Source organism: Octodon degus, unplaced genomic scaffold (assembly GCF_000260255.1).
Source record: "Octodon degus isolate 3935 unplaced genomic scaffold, OctDeg1.0 scaffold00014, whole genome shotgun sequence".
In the NCBI taxonomy this organism is placed as follows: Eukaryota; Metazoa; Chordata; class Mammalia; order Rodentia; family Octodontidae; genus Octodon; species Octodon degus.
The window spans coordinates 24,173,654-24,190,143 of NW_004524590.1; the positions used below are offsets into that span (position 1 = coordinate 24,173,654).

The window sequence follows — 16,490 nt, forward strand, 5'->3', positions numbered from 1 at the left end:
GCATGTGGTGCTGGGGGATTGAACCGCGGTCCCTGTGCTTTGCTAAGCTTGTTCTAAGTAGGTGCTTTAGACCACTGAGCCATCTCACCAGCCCCTCTCTGTATATTTTGGAGGATTTAGAATTGCTTGTTTTTTATGTACTCAATACTACTTATTAAATAATTACTGTATGTAATTTATATCAATATTTCAGGTAGTGACAGGAGAAGTAGAAGTCATGATCCATTAGCCCCTAAGGAATTTGCAATGAAACGAAGCGGGGTCACAAGGAAATGAGAAATGACAATAAAGGACAGGTGTAGCAGAGAATATACGTATATTGTGTATTTATGAATTCAAAAGTGAATCTGCAGAGAAATCCCTGAACATGCATGGAAATTTGCTCTAAAGGGAAATTTAAAAATGACCTTGGAGAGACCTTGAGAGAAGTGAGCCTTTATTAGTGCTTTAAGGAATGTGAAGCATGGTTTGGAGAACAATTTAGAATTTTGTAGTGGGAGGAGCTAGAACGCCTACTGCAGGTGGAGCACTTCATTGAGACTTGACAAGCAAATTTCCCTGGCTCTAGAGGGTTGTAGGACATGCAGTTGTAGGAGGACATGGCGGCCCATGTGTATTGAGAATTTTCAGATAATCTTTGTAGTTCATATTAATACAATTATTTTCCTGAAATAACTATATTAGGCAGTGTCTCATGGCATATGGATCAGGAGCTTCACAAACAAAAAGAAATTTCTTATGTATTTCTGACAGTCTTGATTTCATAATTCTTTCTCTATACTTGTTTATTCTGAGATTTAAAAAACAACTTTCTCATTAAAATTTTCTATGTGATTTCTATTGGATTAGACTATTTGAATCGCTTCTGAGCCTTTTGGCTAAGATCAAGTGTAGACTCTTTGAGGTCACAGGGACAATGTTTTCCTTTTTTCCTTCATTTAAACAATATGTATGGATTTCTTACTGTATGGCAGACTGTTTTAGAGCACAGAGTACATTAATTGATGAAAATAATTTCCATATTCCTAACACTACATGGGAAATAGAAATGTAGCCTTTAAGATATCACACATAAAGAAGAGCTTTTAGAAGGATGACAGAACAGAATGTCATTTCAATTAATCATAAAATGGTTTGGTTTTCAAAATAATTCTGTTCAACACTCACCATTGTCTCTTTCCTTTAGTTGTATATGTGACTACTTGAATACCAATAACTGTGTGTATTTTATTAACTAACCCTGGGCCATCTGTGGTTTTTGCAGTCCTGTGACCCCCACACAATGCAGAGAAGAACTCGCTATCTGCTGCGGCCCTCTGTGAGCTCAAGGACTTGTGCAGAGGACACACAGGTGCGGCCCTGCCTTCTTAATGAAAACTGCTTCCAGTTCCAGTACAATCTAACAGGTACAGTTGAGCTTGGTCTTCTCTCTGAACACTGGATTTTGGAAGAAATGCTTGTGTGTGTGTTTCTTCTGAGGCTTTAGGATAGGAAAGAGAATGGGTGAGTGTATAGCTCAAAAGTCTGAGGGCTTGTTATTTCCAGTGTCCTTTCACAGAAAAATATGCCAATTCTTGGACTGTATATGAAACAAGGCCACCTGGAGTCACTAAACTATGGAGGCTTAGAAAGATTTGATAATATTTCTGAATAATATTAATTGAGCTGTTATAAAATGAAATAACAAAAGTAACTAGCAAAGAATAATTTACTAGTGATAGAAAAATGTAATGACCCTGTCACAGGGTCTCATGTTTTTGTGGCTTTTATTATTTCAAAACTTCATATTTATGGTATATTCTTTGTAGGTCTCGAAAAGAATGAATGAGAGTCCTGACTGATAGAGATATTTGAGAGAAAGAGTGAGAATTACATCACCTTAGTTATTCTGCTGTTGCCCAAGTTTTCCTAGGGTAGCACAGTGTTCAGTACCTACAACCTAAAGACTATCATAGTCATATTGATCTGCTACCTGCCATTTCCTGCAACAGTAAACCTACAAAAGTGTCACAAAATGTGGAACCATGTTAAGTCTCAGCATTTTGTTCAGTATAGAGGGCCATGCTGCCATAAGCATTCAGAAGCAAAGGAACATCTTTTCCTGGAAAAAAAAATCTCCTGCTGTGGTCCCATTGGCATTACTGAGGTTCCTTGTGCAGAAAAGCTCTTAGGAAATCCCATGGTCGGTGTCTGCTGGTTTTTATAGAAGAAAGATTATCTGTTAAGATTATCTATTATTTTATAGGAGAAAGATTATCTTTATCCTTTTTCTTTGGATCTTTAGTTTTTATGGTAATTTTTGGGGGCCGGGAAGATGGCTCAGTGTAATAAGTGCTTCCCTGGCAAGCACAAGGGCCTGAGTTCAATCCCAGGTTCTTAAATAAATAAATAAATAAATAAATAAATAAATCTTACAGTAATTTTTTAGAAATCCAATGATGTTTCCTTTATTGGAAAAGCATATTTTTTAAGATTGGTTTTACTATACATGGGTTTGTTATTCCTATTGAATGCTAAAATCATTTACCAAAAATGGAAAATCTTCTTTAAAAGGTTTTCCCTGATATGAACAAGGTTTACATTTCTATCCATGACAACCACTGTGGTTTTTAAAAGTCAGGTTAACTCCAGCATAGTTTACTGTAACTCCCTATCTACTTTTTTAATGTGAGTGGCCAAACCTGTTTGACTTTTTCTTATGATAACAAATCGCAGTTTCTGATTGTCTTTTCCTCATTACTTTTTGGAGGCAAAAAGGAGTGTACTAATACATATTTTCTATACTGTACCAAGTACACAAAAACTGGCTAGCTATTGAATCTATTCTTTGAAAACATTTTCAAGTTAGTGTCCAAGACTGGTGGTCGGTTCATTTAGGCTGCTGCAATAAATCACTATAGACTGAGCAGGCTTATGAATAATAGAGATTTCTTTCTCACAGTTCTGGAGGCTAGAAAGTCCAACATCATGGTGCTGGTAGGATTGGTGCCTGTGAGGTCTGCTACCTCTCAGATGACACATTCTTGCCCTCTCACATGATGGAAGGGTCACTGAAGCTTCCTATGGTCCCTTCAATGAAGGCATTAATCCTACTTATGAGCCTTGTGCCCTCACGGCCTAACCACCACTTAAGGTCCTAGTACTGTGATCCTTACAGTTAGGATTTTAGTGTATGGATTGGGTGAGGGTAGCAAAAACCTTCAAGCTACAGTGCCTGGCATCATTTCTGAGGGTTCTCTCTCACTTATCTCCAACAGAATGTTTGAACGTAGATTCACTTCACCAGTTTAATTAGGGTCTTTCAAGCCAAAGTGAAACAATTCTAACAAATAATTTGTGTATTTGCCTCTGGAAAGTAAACTGAGGAAGACAACCCCCTTTCATTTATTTAGTTTATTTATTTTCTTATTTTTTAATCTGTTCATTTTTTCTGCAAGAAAATAATTGTGTACTGCTTTCCAAAGCCATCTGGGAATGGTTTTAGGATTATTTATGGACTCTACATCTTCACCAGGGTAGACATTCAAGGTTTTGTTGTACTTTGCTCATATGGCTGTACTTTTGAGCCTCACAATGGGTGATCCTATGCTTTAGAGTGGAGCACATGCCAGCTGAGTGAAAATGCATCCTGTGGTCAGGGGGTCAGAACTCGCCTGCTGAGCTGTGTGCGCAGCGATGGCAAGCCCGTCAGCATGGACCAGTGCGAGCAGGTAATGTGATGATGTTGAGATCCTGCATTTGTGGCTTGTCTCAGTATTGATCCATAGCTTTTATGGTGTATGTTGTGGATCACAGACTCTAACTTGTTTTTTCTCAGCTTAAGTTCACTTAATGTAAAAGAAGATGTCAATAGTACATTATATCTCAGTAGTTTGGCTTTGGTCAAAATGATGAGATGATACTTTCTTGGTAACACATTGCAGACAGTGGGGATTTTACTGTTGTATTATGACCGCTTGTCTTAGGTGGATGAGTTATATATAAGTAATGTTCATGTAAAATGGACACAGATGTGCTGTTAGACTACTGCAGTCATTTGCTTAGTAAATGATTGCTGGATAAATGACATAGTTATATTTTTTAATCCACATAAAATGTTCCTTGTCAATTTTTAAATAGAGAATTGTGAATTTTTTAATTATGTCTTTTTTCCTGGTGACAAGCTATTTTTAGTTTGAAGAAAAGCTATAATCAGCCCTCTTCTAAAGAAGTTGGCATTTCCTGTTCCATATATAAGTGCAAAGTTCTATGGGGGAAGTTTAATAGACATAAAGATGTTATCACACTATAAGAATCCCTGAAACAATCTTTGTAAGAAATTGGAAATAGGGGACAAGTTAATTTAGGTTGCCACAGAGACCTTGTAACAAACCTGCAAAATGAAAATTGGTCTCATTCCTCCAGACATATTTGGAGTATAAATGTAGAAACCAAAACAGAACAAAACCTTCTTCACCTCTTCTAACTTAGCTTAAGATTGAGCACAGCATGCTCTATAAGTAACAGGAAGAGCACTGACCAGGACACCAACCTGGGACAGATCATCTGAAATTGGGTGTTCCTCTTCGTCAAATTCCCAACTTGGCTGACGCAGTGTGAAGTATTTCTGCCAAGGATCAGTGATTTATTTTATCATTTTGTTTTATGCAATCTGTGTCCTAAGAAGTCACTGCCTTAGAAAAAATAAAGTAAATTAGCCATCTACAATTCCAAATATTTAGTGTTTATGATGCATCTTTTAATAAGAAAGATGAAAGCTATTCATTAAAAGGAAATCTGTGTCAGGTTTGCTTTCTAAATAGTATACGCCCAATAAATATTCAAGGAATATTTAAAAAGTCCCAGATTATTTGTCTAACTAAAATATCAATATTTCATAAATGAATCATAAATCCCATTGTGGTAATTTCTATTTTATTCACTTGGCAAGTCATTATGCTATAATTAATTTTACCTTGAGGTAGATGTGTTACTACTATTTAACACATGTTGAATGTCAAGGTTTTCCTCATTAAACACACAAAGAGTGTGTGATTCTTATAGCACGTTTCATTATTGTATCTGTGTCTCTCAGGTGATTTATTCTTTCACTAAGACCTCTTCTACCTTGGCTACTAGAAAATCACAGATGGTTGTTTCTAGATGCTGATTTCAGAAAGAAGAAGAAAATAAATGGCATCCCCAAGTTTGCCCCATAATTATAAACATGATTATATTTTCTGTTCAGTTGGTCTTCTTTATGGACTTCAGATGGGTTGTTGATTTCATTTTGATTCCTCCTTTACTTACATTTTAACTTCACTGTCTACTAATTTTGAGCCATATGTGTACTTTGTCCCAGATGGGGTCCCTGTATGTCATCCTTAAGATGTCATCCTGTGTTATCCTTGTTGGCTAAGCAACAAGACAGGTCTCTGTGTCACATGGCATCTTACTTTCCCAATACCCCAATGGCAGGTCTATTCTAAAGTTTATGGTTTTATAAAAAGGAGTTTGGGACAGCAATTTTTTTGTGTGAAATAAGGATAGCTAGCCAAGAAAGGACTTGTTTTGTCTCTACTCAAAAGTGAAAAGATTATTTAATTCAGGTTAAAGAGTAGTCTGCCCTGTGAAAGAACAGAGGTTTGATTTGACAGTGACGTGATTCCTCCAGTGAAGTCATACTTCGTTTCCATTTGCAGTCTAATTTGGAGAAGCCTCAGAGAATGAGCGTTCCTTGCCTCGTAGAATGTGTGGTCAACTGTCAGCTCTCGGCGTGGACGGCATGGACAGAATGTTCACAGACCTGCGGCCAAGGAGGTATTTGGTTTCCCTGATACCTACTCCTATTGAATAGTTTAGTTTTTGAACATGTTGAAATATGTGATGATTTAATAAGTGGGTTAAGCATGGTGGCCAATCAAAGTTGACATGATGCTGACCTAGAGCAGAACAGAGACAGAACCTGGCTTCCTGGCCATTAGATAACAAAGATTCAAAGAAGCTGCTAAACTTCTGGGACAATATTCATGCTAAGGAGCAGGTGTTAGCATAGATGACCAACATTTCTATGGTGGTCTATAATTACTCATTTTTCTGGAGAGGTTTCATGGTACAGTTTCTGATGAGGTGTCTACTTTGTAGCTGAGAAAATCTAGGCTTAAATCATAACTATTTAAGTAAATAATTTAAACTTTTATTTATAAGTTGGACATCATCTATATCTTATGGGTGCCATATTTTGGATCTTAAGAATCCATGAAAAGTTCATGTATTGAGTAAATGTTTAGTCCCCAGAGTGGTATTATTGGGAATTGGTAGAATCTTAAGGGAGTGATCTTAGTAAGAAGTTTTTGGCTGCCTGGGGACAGGTCTTTGAAGAGAATTCTGGAACCTCAGCCCCTGATCTTTAGCTCATTAGCTTCCCATCTGTGAGGTGAGTGGCTTTGTTCCACAATGTACCATTGACAAGACCAAAGCAGGTGCGCAAACCAGTGTGGCCTAAAACCATGAACAAAAATACACCACCCGTCTGTGTGATTTGATTATCTTAGGTATTTGTTATACAGAACTAACACTGTAACTGCTTTTGGTTTGAGAGTTAAAGGATATGAAGTTTAGAAAGACTCTTACTGAAACAACTGATTCAGTCTAGTTATTTTGTGCATGTCGATTTCCACATCCTTCCTCTAACCTTCCAGGAGTAGAGAGGGTTACAAGAATTCCTCTGGTCTTTTAAAGATTTTTCTTATGACATGGCCAACTTCACCACCCATTTTCACATCTCATTTTTTTTACTCTCCTCAGTATCTATATACCAAAATACAGACTGACATTTTAAAAGTGCAAATGCAATCAGATGTTTTCCTATTGAGTTAGCCTGTCATTCATCTTTTCATTTACTCAATAAACAAATATAATATAAAAGTGCCAGGTACAGTTCTATGTTTGGGGTTACCATTGTTGGAAAATAAAAGACGGTTTCCTAATTTCATGTACTTTAATGACTAGTTGGTCAAGAACAGACAGTAAATAAGCACATAAAAGTGTGTGGTCCTGTATTCAATAGTGGTTCATGCAAATGAGAGGTGTTATATTCATGATGCTTGTCATTAGAGCATTTGATTACCTTTCAATGCACAGGTGAGCCACCTGCTTGTCTCACATCCACAAGCACTATACTCCTCAAGGGCCACTCTGAAAATGTGTTACTCCCCCAGCACTAAAAGATACCAGAACAACAGAGAGGAAAGACAAAGCCTGCACTGTGAGCATAGCCCCAAAATACCTGCAGGATCTTAGCTGTGCTGTTGCTCTCTGTCTCTCCCATGATACACTGTCCTATAACGTTGTCTGTTGCAGTACACTGGATTTCACTCACACCCTTGAGCGCTTCATGCTTTTCCCACTGTGGTGCTTTCCCTCACATACAGTGCATCACCATCATCCATCCACACTATTGCCTCTTCTGATTCCCACCATACATGGATTGATTGTACTATCCATCATTCTGAAGAGCCATCACTCCTCTTTGAATTCTCCATGAATGAATTTCCACAGTTCTGATGGAGCATAGTGTTAACTGCATTCAAAGAGTTTTACTTATCAATTGTCCTTTCCCAGGCAATTCTGGACCAATAAAGAGAGAGCTGAAAGGGGAAGAGGTGCTATGTTGAGTTGTGAGCCCACAGGAAGCCAGGAACCTGGCAATGGTGACTTATAAGTTTTCATCCCCATGACCCAGCAATGAATCTAATGCAAGGAGAGAAAAAAATCTGTATATTTTTATTTTTGCATAAAAGCCTTAATTCTGCCACTGTGCCAAGTTACTGAAACATGAAAGACTGTTCTGTTATTCTAACACACCACTGTTACAAATAAAACCCTGAATCATATGCTTAGTACCAAAATGTCACTCTAACTTTTAAAGCTGATCTGTTAATTTTGTGGCATCTTCAGACCCTGTGTTTTTAGGAAACACAAATAAAAGAACCTTACTAAGTAGGAATCTTCTTAAAGTCTGAGCTTAAACTTAGCCTTCTCAAGTCCTCAGAATAATAAAGAAAAGCCTTGTAGGGAAAGACCTATGTGAACAGAAGCCCACAGAGCTAAATGAAGCCTGTTAACTCCTAAGAGAAATCAAACCCCAGAAAGGCTTGGGGAATCATGTGAGTGACATAGACTGGCCTATAAGTATGAGACCGATTATAGATCATCAATGGACAGCTTTTCAGGGACAAATGCAATAACTTTTGGAAATGTTTTTATAACCTCTAGATGTCTTAATTCTTTGAAGTTAAAATCAGAGAGTTTACCTTTTGAAAGCTTTGAAGCATTGCATAATCCTGACAGGTGTCAAGCCTTCCAGGAATCTAAATGCAGATGTATTTGGCTACTCCTTTTTTTCACTCAACAAAGATTTAAGATGTTTTTTCCTGTTATCCTAGCATCAAATACTGTCCTCTTTCATTATTGAAAATACAAGTGTAGGAAGCAAATAGAATAAACTTTGCACGGAAAAGATAAGATCCCAGGCCTTTATAAAACTAATGCTCTAGTGGAAACTTGAATAGTAATGAAAAGATGGAGAGAAAGCAATTCAACAAGTAGATAAGCACAGAAAATTAAATATTATGTCCTATGCAGAAGCCTAAACTGGTATTACCAGTGTGTTGCAGGAGAATGAGGGGTGAGGGAAGGAAGGCCACTGAGGAGTGATAATATATCAAAGTGAAGTGACAAGATGGTATCATAACTTACAGTTAGAGTTTTCTTTGCTAGGCTACTCCATGTTTACTCTCACAAAGCATTTTAAGTACCTTTAAAATTACAGATTCTATGTTAGAATCTTCAGGTTAAAAAAAAAGAATATTTTCTAAGTGTATTTCTTTGTGCCTGATCTCAATTTTCAAAAGTAAGTAAATTGAGCAGCACAAGGAGCAGCAGGACACACGAGCCTCCACTTTCTGAGCAGCTACCATCAGGACCACGCTGAGTATCTCTCGTTGTCTTGTACCTCCTAGCCCTGGACTTTTTCACCAATGAACTTTTTTCTTAAAACAGCCAAAATTCTGGAGCTGCAAGGGTTGGAGACTATTGTTGGAAGCATCTGTGCCTTGTCCTTCCGAGGCGGTAGGTCTGCGAGTTGCGAGTGGCTTCTGTCTGAACCACTGCTTTGCCCAGCTGACTGTGGCACTGGGACACAGAGCACAGAAAAGATAATGGTTTACAGTCATGTGAAAGGAGGCACAGTGCGTGGTGTGTATTACTTGGGAGTCAGACCTCAGCACCTGTAGCTCTGGGCTGACTTCTTTATCAGAGACAGAAATACTTCTGTTTATGAGTTCACTAAGTTGTTCAACAAAACCTCGTGAACCAACCTCACCATCCAACACTCAGAAGTCCATTGATCAAAGAGGAAATTTTGAAATGAGCTCTTACTTCCTTGTCCAAGTACTTGAATTCCCTCTTTAATGTACACCTGAAGCTTGGCATATCCTTTCTGATTGTGTTAAAGATTTCAAGGACAGAACATTTTAAATCCAATTTATTTTAGGTTAGAAAGAAACTGATTCGAAGCTTGCAGTGGGAAATCTTTAAAGGGAGATTGCATAGATCAGATCTTGTAACAGAAGAGCTTAATATTTGGATTAGTCATGTTCTTTGTCTATTGAATTTTCACCAGATCAGTAGAAAATGGAACTCCCTAAATTTGAAACATCATTAATTATTTATAATTATTATTTAAGCAATAAGATTTTAAGACTATAGTTAATTCCAGATTATAATATTTGCCTGTCTTATATTTTTTAATTTAATGTATGAGTTTGTCATATTTTTCTATACTACACAATCCAGCCTGCCCTTGTGTTTCCCATATGGCATGTAGCTCTTCTGTCAATTCTAGCTCATGATAAAAATCTAACTTTTTAGCCCCAGAGTACTACAATTTTTTGTTAGTTGTTCGTTTTTGCTTTTTTGAGACAGGTACCTATGTAGTTCAGGCTTGTCCTAAACTCACTGTGTAACCCCAGGCTGGTTTTGAACTCACAGTATTCCTCCTGCTTCAGCCTATTGAGTCCTGGAATTATAGGTGTGGCCCACCACACCCAGCCTAGGAGGTTTTCATTTCCAGGTGTTTTTCATTCATATTTCAAGGTTAAATGAGTAACCTTCACTTTTGGCATCTGCATAAAGTTTGAGTGTAGTGTCCTGGGCTGAACATGGTGTGATGGTAATTCTAGCTTATTTTCTATACCAAGTAATTAGTTCCTATAGCAACAGGACAAGAAGCTGGATAGTGGAGTGGAGAAAAAGGCTATGTGGGAAACCATTCATATACTTTCAGGCTAAGAATGTGGCTCAATGGTGTTCTGAGTTTCATCTGAGTTTTAGAACACACTTTTCCAATGGTAAAGTGTGGAACTTGGAGCAGCTCACACATCATTGGAAGAGCTAATTTGCACTAGTTTCTACCTATAGAATGATGAAATATTACAATGATTACTTCATAAAAACCATTGGTCAAGGGCAAAATTATCAATTATTGATGTCAACAGGTTTCATAAAGGTCCTATGAACCGTGGGCCTAATTTACAGGTATAGTGATACACAATTGAACAATCTGCACAAGATCATACAGCTTCTTCATTGTGTAGCCTGGATTTGAAACCAGGCTGGATCATTTCCAAAGACCTGGTATGTTCCAGTTGTGGCCTTTTGTGTATGACATTATATGGTCACCTTTATACACACATACCTGGGCAGATGATGTATTATTTTATAAAAATTCTTATAATTTACTGTTATATGTGGGACTGAGCAACAAAAATGGATTTTAGTTTTTAGAGCCAAGTTACATTACAGCTTTGGGAAGCCTCTCTGAATTGTCTCCACTAAATACAACCCATCTCCCTGTCAGTAATGTTGCATAACATCAAGTCCCTTTACTAGGAATGTAGCTATCAATCTTACAGAGAAAAAAATTATATAACTCTCATGGTTTTGTTTATAAAAAACAGACAGGACATGTAAACATTACCAAAATTATTTGCTCTGACCTTTACTTGTATACCATGGGAGTTCTTTACTGGGGTGCTGTTAATGGATTATTTACAATGCTTATCAAGTTTTCTCCAGTGTTAATGGGACTAATATGATTAGAGTAGAAAAGAAGAAAGCAGTTACAGTGCATACATATATCTTACCACTGAAAGTCTGGACACTTTATAGCCAGACAAAGCTGAGAGTGTTTCATCTTTTTCCCTTGAAAGATCTGTCCCACCCCCTATTATGTTGGAGCCTATCTTGATATCCAAAACTATGGGCTTATTACTTCCTTGAGTAATAATCCTCAATAAAGAGATATGATCTAGGCTGAGAGTATATTATTCAGTTTTACCCTGAACGGCCTATGGAATCTTGATTGTGTTGTGTGCTTTTTGGGTTGAAAGGTAGTTGGGTGGCTGAAGGAATGTTCAGATAAGACATTGGATTCTTCTATAGAGAATCACCACAGACCATCCCTCTGATGAAGAATCATTACCGTTATCTCCTGTCTCCAACAATCCTGAACACATACATTAAAGCTGTCCTTAGGTTATAGCTCAGATCTGTAACTTTTTTCTACTCTATTACACTGGAAAATAATTTTGACTTGAAATACATGTTCACCAGGGATTATATTTAAGATAAGTAAAAATAAAAATTTATATGACATTTTCTAAGAGAGGTGAAAGCATAGTTTCAGCCAGGTTGTAATACATGTCTGATATAAAAATCTGTGTGCAAGAAATTAATTGTGCCTTTTATATGCAATCAGATTTTTCTACTGCTCTCAAAAATTTACTCTAATGAGCACTCAAAAGCAAGTAAAGAGTTATCATTGGAGAAAGGTGTTAGTACATTAATCTTAATTACCTTTTACTGAAGAAAAAATATGAAGTATATGGATACAGCAATGAATTTACTGCAGAAGGTGGACCTAAATACAATTTTCAAACTTGTTCAAAGGACCTTAAACAAAGCAACTAACACTCATGACACAGACCAAATGAGATTTATTGGAAAACACATGCTTTTGGAGGAAGGCAAACATTTGTTTCAATCCTTCCTGTTTGATAAATTTCAAAAACTGTTGAACGTCTCTGAGCTTCACTTTATTGTGTAGTAGAATATTTATAGCAGTGTCTGGAGCACAGCCTGAGGCTTTGTTGAAGTAATTTGTTTGGCCTGGGGATGGAATGCAGAAGAGACAACTTTCCTGATGGAAAGGAAGGGGCAGAATGTGGGATAATGAAGGCAGAGCTGAGCATGCCAGGTGTGGCGGTGCACACCTGCAATCCCAGCCCTTGGGAGGGGGAAGCAGGAGGATAGCTGTGAATTGGAGGCTAGTCATTTCAGGCCAACCTGGATTACATAGTGAGACTCTATCTCAAAATAAGTAACTAAATAAAATAAAAGTTAAAGGAAGAAGAGATGATCATTGGCATATTATGTAGCACATTGTAATCACTCATATAGTCCCTCCCTCCATAATGAGTAACAATTTTATGACAAAAATCATTGTACAGTAAACTGGTATCACCACAGATATATGACTAAGTTTAATAAATAGATCAAAAATGCATAACAGTTGATGAGTTTTTTTTTTTTCCTGGTATCACATGTATCTTGTTCTTTTGTCTTGAAGTTTTTATTGTAAAACAGTATTATGGAGTAGGTACCAAACGTTTAACAACAAATTAATAAGGGGAAAGAGTTGAAAGTAGAAATATTTTATTTAGTGATTTATTTTTGACTCATTCAGTATAAAAACTACACAAATAGCTCAGCAGATTAAAGCACCTGCAAGCAGGTTCAGGGATCCGAGGTTCTATCCCTGGGCCTGATGTGCCAGCCCCCCCCCCCCAGGATGTTCTGAGACAGCAATTGAGACTGTGAATAGTGGCACGTGCCTGTAATCCCAGCTCTCGGGAGGCTGTGAATAGACAATGAATACAAGTCCAGTGTACTAGTGAAACCCTGAATACCCTGTAGACCCTTCCCTAAAATAGAGAAAGAAAAAAATAACTACAGAAAATTAGAATAGTTTTTATCTCAATCTAATGAAAAGCCATCTATGACAAACCAATAGCCAATGTCATACTAAATGGGCAAAAACTAAAAATTTTCACTTTAAAATCAGGAAAAGGCAAGGATGCCCACTATCACTACTCTTATTCAATATAGTTCTAGAAACATTAGACAAGAAGGAAAGGCAAAAGGAATAAGGATAGAAAAGGAAAAAGTTAAATTATCATTATTCACAGCTGACATGACACTCCATAGAATAACTCAAAACATTTAACCAAAAGACTCCTACAATTTTTTAAAGATTGATTGATTGATTGATTAATTGATTGATTGATTTTGTACAGGGTCTGACTATGGAGCTCAGACTTATAGTGATCCTCCTATCTCTACCTCCCCAGGCTGGGATTACAGGCATGCACCACAAAGCCCGGTTTCAGTGGTGGTTGTGGCATGTGGTACCAGGGACTAAACCTGGGTCCTTACACTTTCCAGGCAGGTACTTAGACTGGTACTATCATCCTAGTCCCTAGTACTAAACAAATTCAGCAGTATTGCTGGATACAAAGTCAAAACTCAAAAATCAATAGCGTTCCTGTACAAAAATAACAAATTCACTGAGAGAGAAATTAGGGAAAACATGCCTTTCATAATAACATCTAAAAAAAAGAAATAATTAGGAATCAGTCTCATAAAGGAAATAAAAGATCTATACAGTAAAATTGCTGAATTCTGTAAAAAGAGATTGAAGAAGATTTCAGAAAATGGAAAAATATTCCTTGCTAATGTATAGGAAGAACCCACATTGTGAAAATGACCATACTCCCAAAATTGTTATACAGGTTCAATGCAATCCTGATCAAAGTATCATTAGTATATCTCATAGATTTAAAGAAACATTCCTGAAGTTCATCTGGAACTATGAGAGACCTAGAATAGCAAAAGCAATCCTGGGAAACAATGGAAAGGCAGGCGGCATCACAATCCCTGGAGTGAAATTATACTAAAAAGATACTGTATAAAATCAGCATGCTACTGGCAAAAAAGAGAGACCTTAGGATCAATGGAACAGATTAGAAGATGCAGACACAACTACAGACATACTCAGCTGTTGTATCTTTGACAAAGGGGCCAAACATGTTCACTGAAAGAAAGGTAAATTCTTTAATAAATATTGTTGGAAAAACTGGCTTTCTCATGTCAAAGACTAAAATTAGACCCAAGTCTATCACCATGAGCAACACTAAAGTCAAAATGAATCAAAGATAAATATATTAAAACAGAAACACTAAATCTACTGGAGGAGAAAATAGGTAGAAATTTTGAAGATATAGGTATAGCCAGAGAATTCATAAGCAAAACCCAAACTGCACAGGAAATACTTCAAAGAATAAAAAACTGGAGTCTCACTTTATTGAAATTTTTTCCCCATCAAAAGAAACCACCAAACGAATAAAAATAAAATCAATTAATTGGGGGGAAATGTCACCAACTGTCCCTCAGACAAGGACTTCTATCTGAAATATGTAAATAATTTTGAAAATTGAGGTCCCCAAAATTCAAAGCCCAAACGCAAAAAATGGACAGCTGAGATGAATACGCAATTCTCAAAGAAATACAAAAGACAAATAAACACATGAATAAATGTTCAATATCACTGATCATTTGAGAAATGCAAATTAAAACAATACAGATTCCATCAACTCCAGAAAAACTGGCTACCATCAAGAGATCAACTGATGAGAAATGCTGGAGGGGCTTTGTGGAAAAACAAACCCTTTCCCACTGTGGGTAGGAATGTAGACTTCTATAGTCATATGGAAATCAGTGTGGAGATTTCTCAAAAAACTAGGATTAGAAATCCCATTCAATCCAGCTATTCCCCTCCTGGGTATTTTTCCATAAGAACTGAAAACATCATACAACAGTGATACATGTGTACTCATATTTATAGCAACACAGTTTGTGATAGCTAAGTCTTAGAAACAGCTGACATGTCCATCAACTGAATAATTGATAAAAAGTTGTGCTATCTTTATACAATGGAGGATTATAAGGAAAGATAAGGAAAGATAAATTTGAAGCTTTTATAGGTAAAAGGATGCAACAAGAGATCATTCTCATAAATGAAATAAGTGAGACCTGCGTGTGTAAACATTGTATGTCTCTTAAGTGTAAGGATGTGAAAGAGTAAATAAAATCTGAAAGGTACAATAGATATTGTGAAAAGTAAAGTGGTCAATAAGAAAGAACAACTAGGATGAGGAAAGAAGATAGAAGTGAATGTGTGTGTGTGTGTGTGTGCGCACACACACACACTAACATAATTGTGCTGTTAATTTCTATTGCTTTATAGAAATGAAGAGCTAATGCTTAATTTTTGGACAATTTTGAATGCCTATATCTGATCAAACCTGAACAAATATTTTAAAGACTTCCTTTCATCTTGTTTTTTGATATTCTATGTTTCAAATGTTTTTATTATTTTTATTCTCTTTAAAATAAAATAAAAAATAATCTTTTCTGTGCATCAGAAAAGATGACCATTAAATTGAGATTAACTACATGATTTTCTACCTTGTGTGTTGTTTAACTTGGCCTACTCCATCCTCACAAATGTTACTTCTAAATGACATTTATTGCCAAAGATTATTTTGTTCTTTAAAAATTCAGCTCATGTTACAAAGAAATAAGGTCTCTGTAGAAAGCAAGCTGGTAATAATAATATTAATAAATATGCTGGACATTACAAGTCTTTACATATGCTTTCATTAATGTTTTTACATTTCTATACTGCAAAAGGGTTCATGGCTATATTTATATAAATGCTCAGATATATTATTCCATGAACTATTTGACATTAATTAAGTATCTTGGTAAAGTTTAGATATACATAATGATCACATTCATCATAGGGAGTTTGTTCCTATATATATCTTGATTCTTCTTTTTATTCTTTTTTAATTTCCTCCCCATTCAGGTGAGGAGGAAAGATATCTTCTTTAATGTTTTATCTATTATCATTATATTCATGTTTTCATTACCTCTTACATATGTAGTTTTGTTGCTTCCTGGACCATATCCCAATTGAATGAGTTATGCAAAACATAATTTTCAGCTAATTCAATGTCTATGTGTCAAAGCCATGGAATAATTGTTTAAAGCATGTCACTGGAAAGGATATAATGACTGTCAACCTTCATCTGAGTGTATGGTCACAAAAGGGAAAGATTATATCTTACTTTTTCTTTTTTTTTTTTTTTGCTTTGTAATCAGTATATTAAGACATTCATACATTTTAACAATTGCTTAAATTCTGATACCCAGAATAAGCATGTGAACATACGACTTTTTTAACATACAAGTAAAGCTATTCATCATAATTTGCTATACTATTACCATTAAATTACAGTTACTTTGGAGCATTAAGTCAAATGGGT

At 36.3% G+C, this 16,490-nt stretch overlaps 1 protein-coding gene across 1 annotated transcript in view; it reads left to right on the forward strand.

The window, feature by feature from the left end:
• Positions 1-16,490, forward strand: part of Thsd7b (thrombospondin type 1 domain containing 7B) — a 1,039,160-nt gene that overhangs the window by 980,285 nt on the left and 42,385 nt on the right. The window contains exons 18-20 of the mRNA XM_004626384.2: positions 1,265-1,406; positions 3,595-3,710; positions 5,682-5,799. Coding sequence (XP_004626441.1) covers positions 1,265-1,406; positions 3,595-3,710; positions 5,682-5,799 — 376 coding nt within the window. The remainder of the gene's footprint in view (positions 1-1,264; positions 1,407-3,594; positions 3,711-5,681; positions 5,800-16,490) is intronic.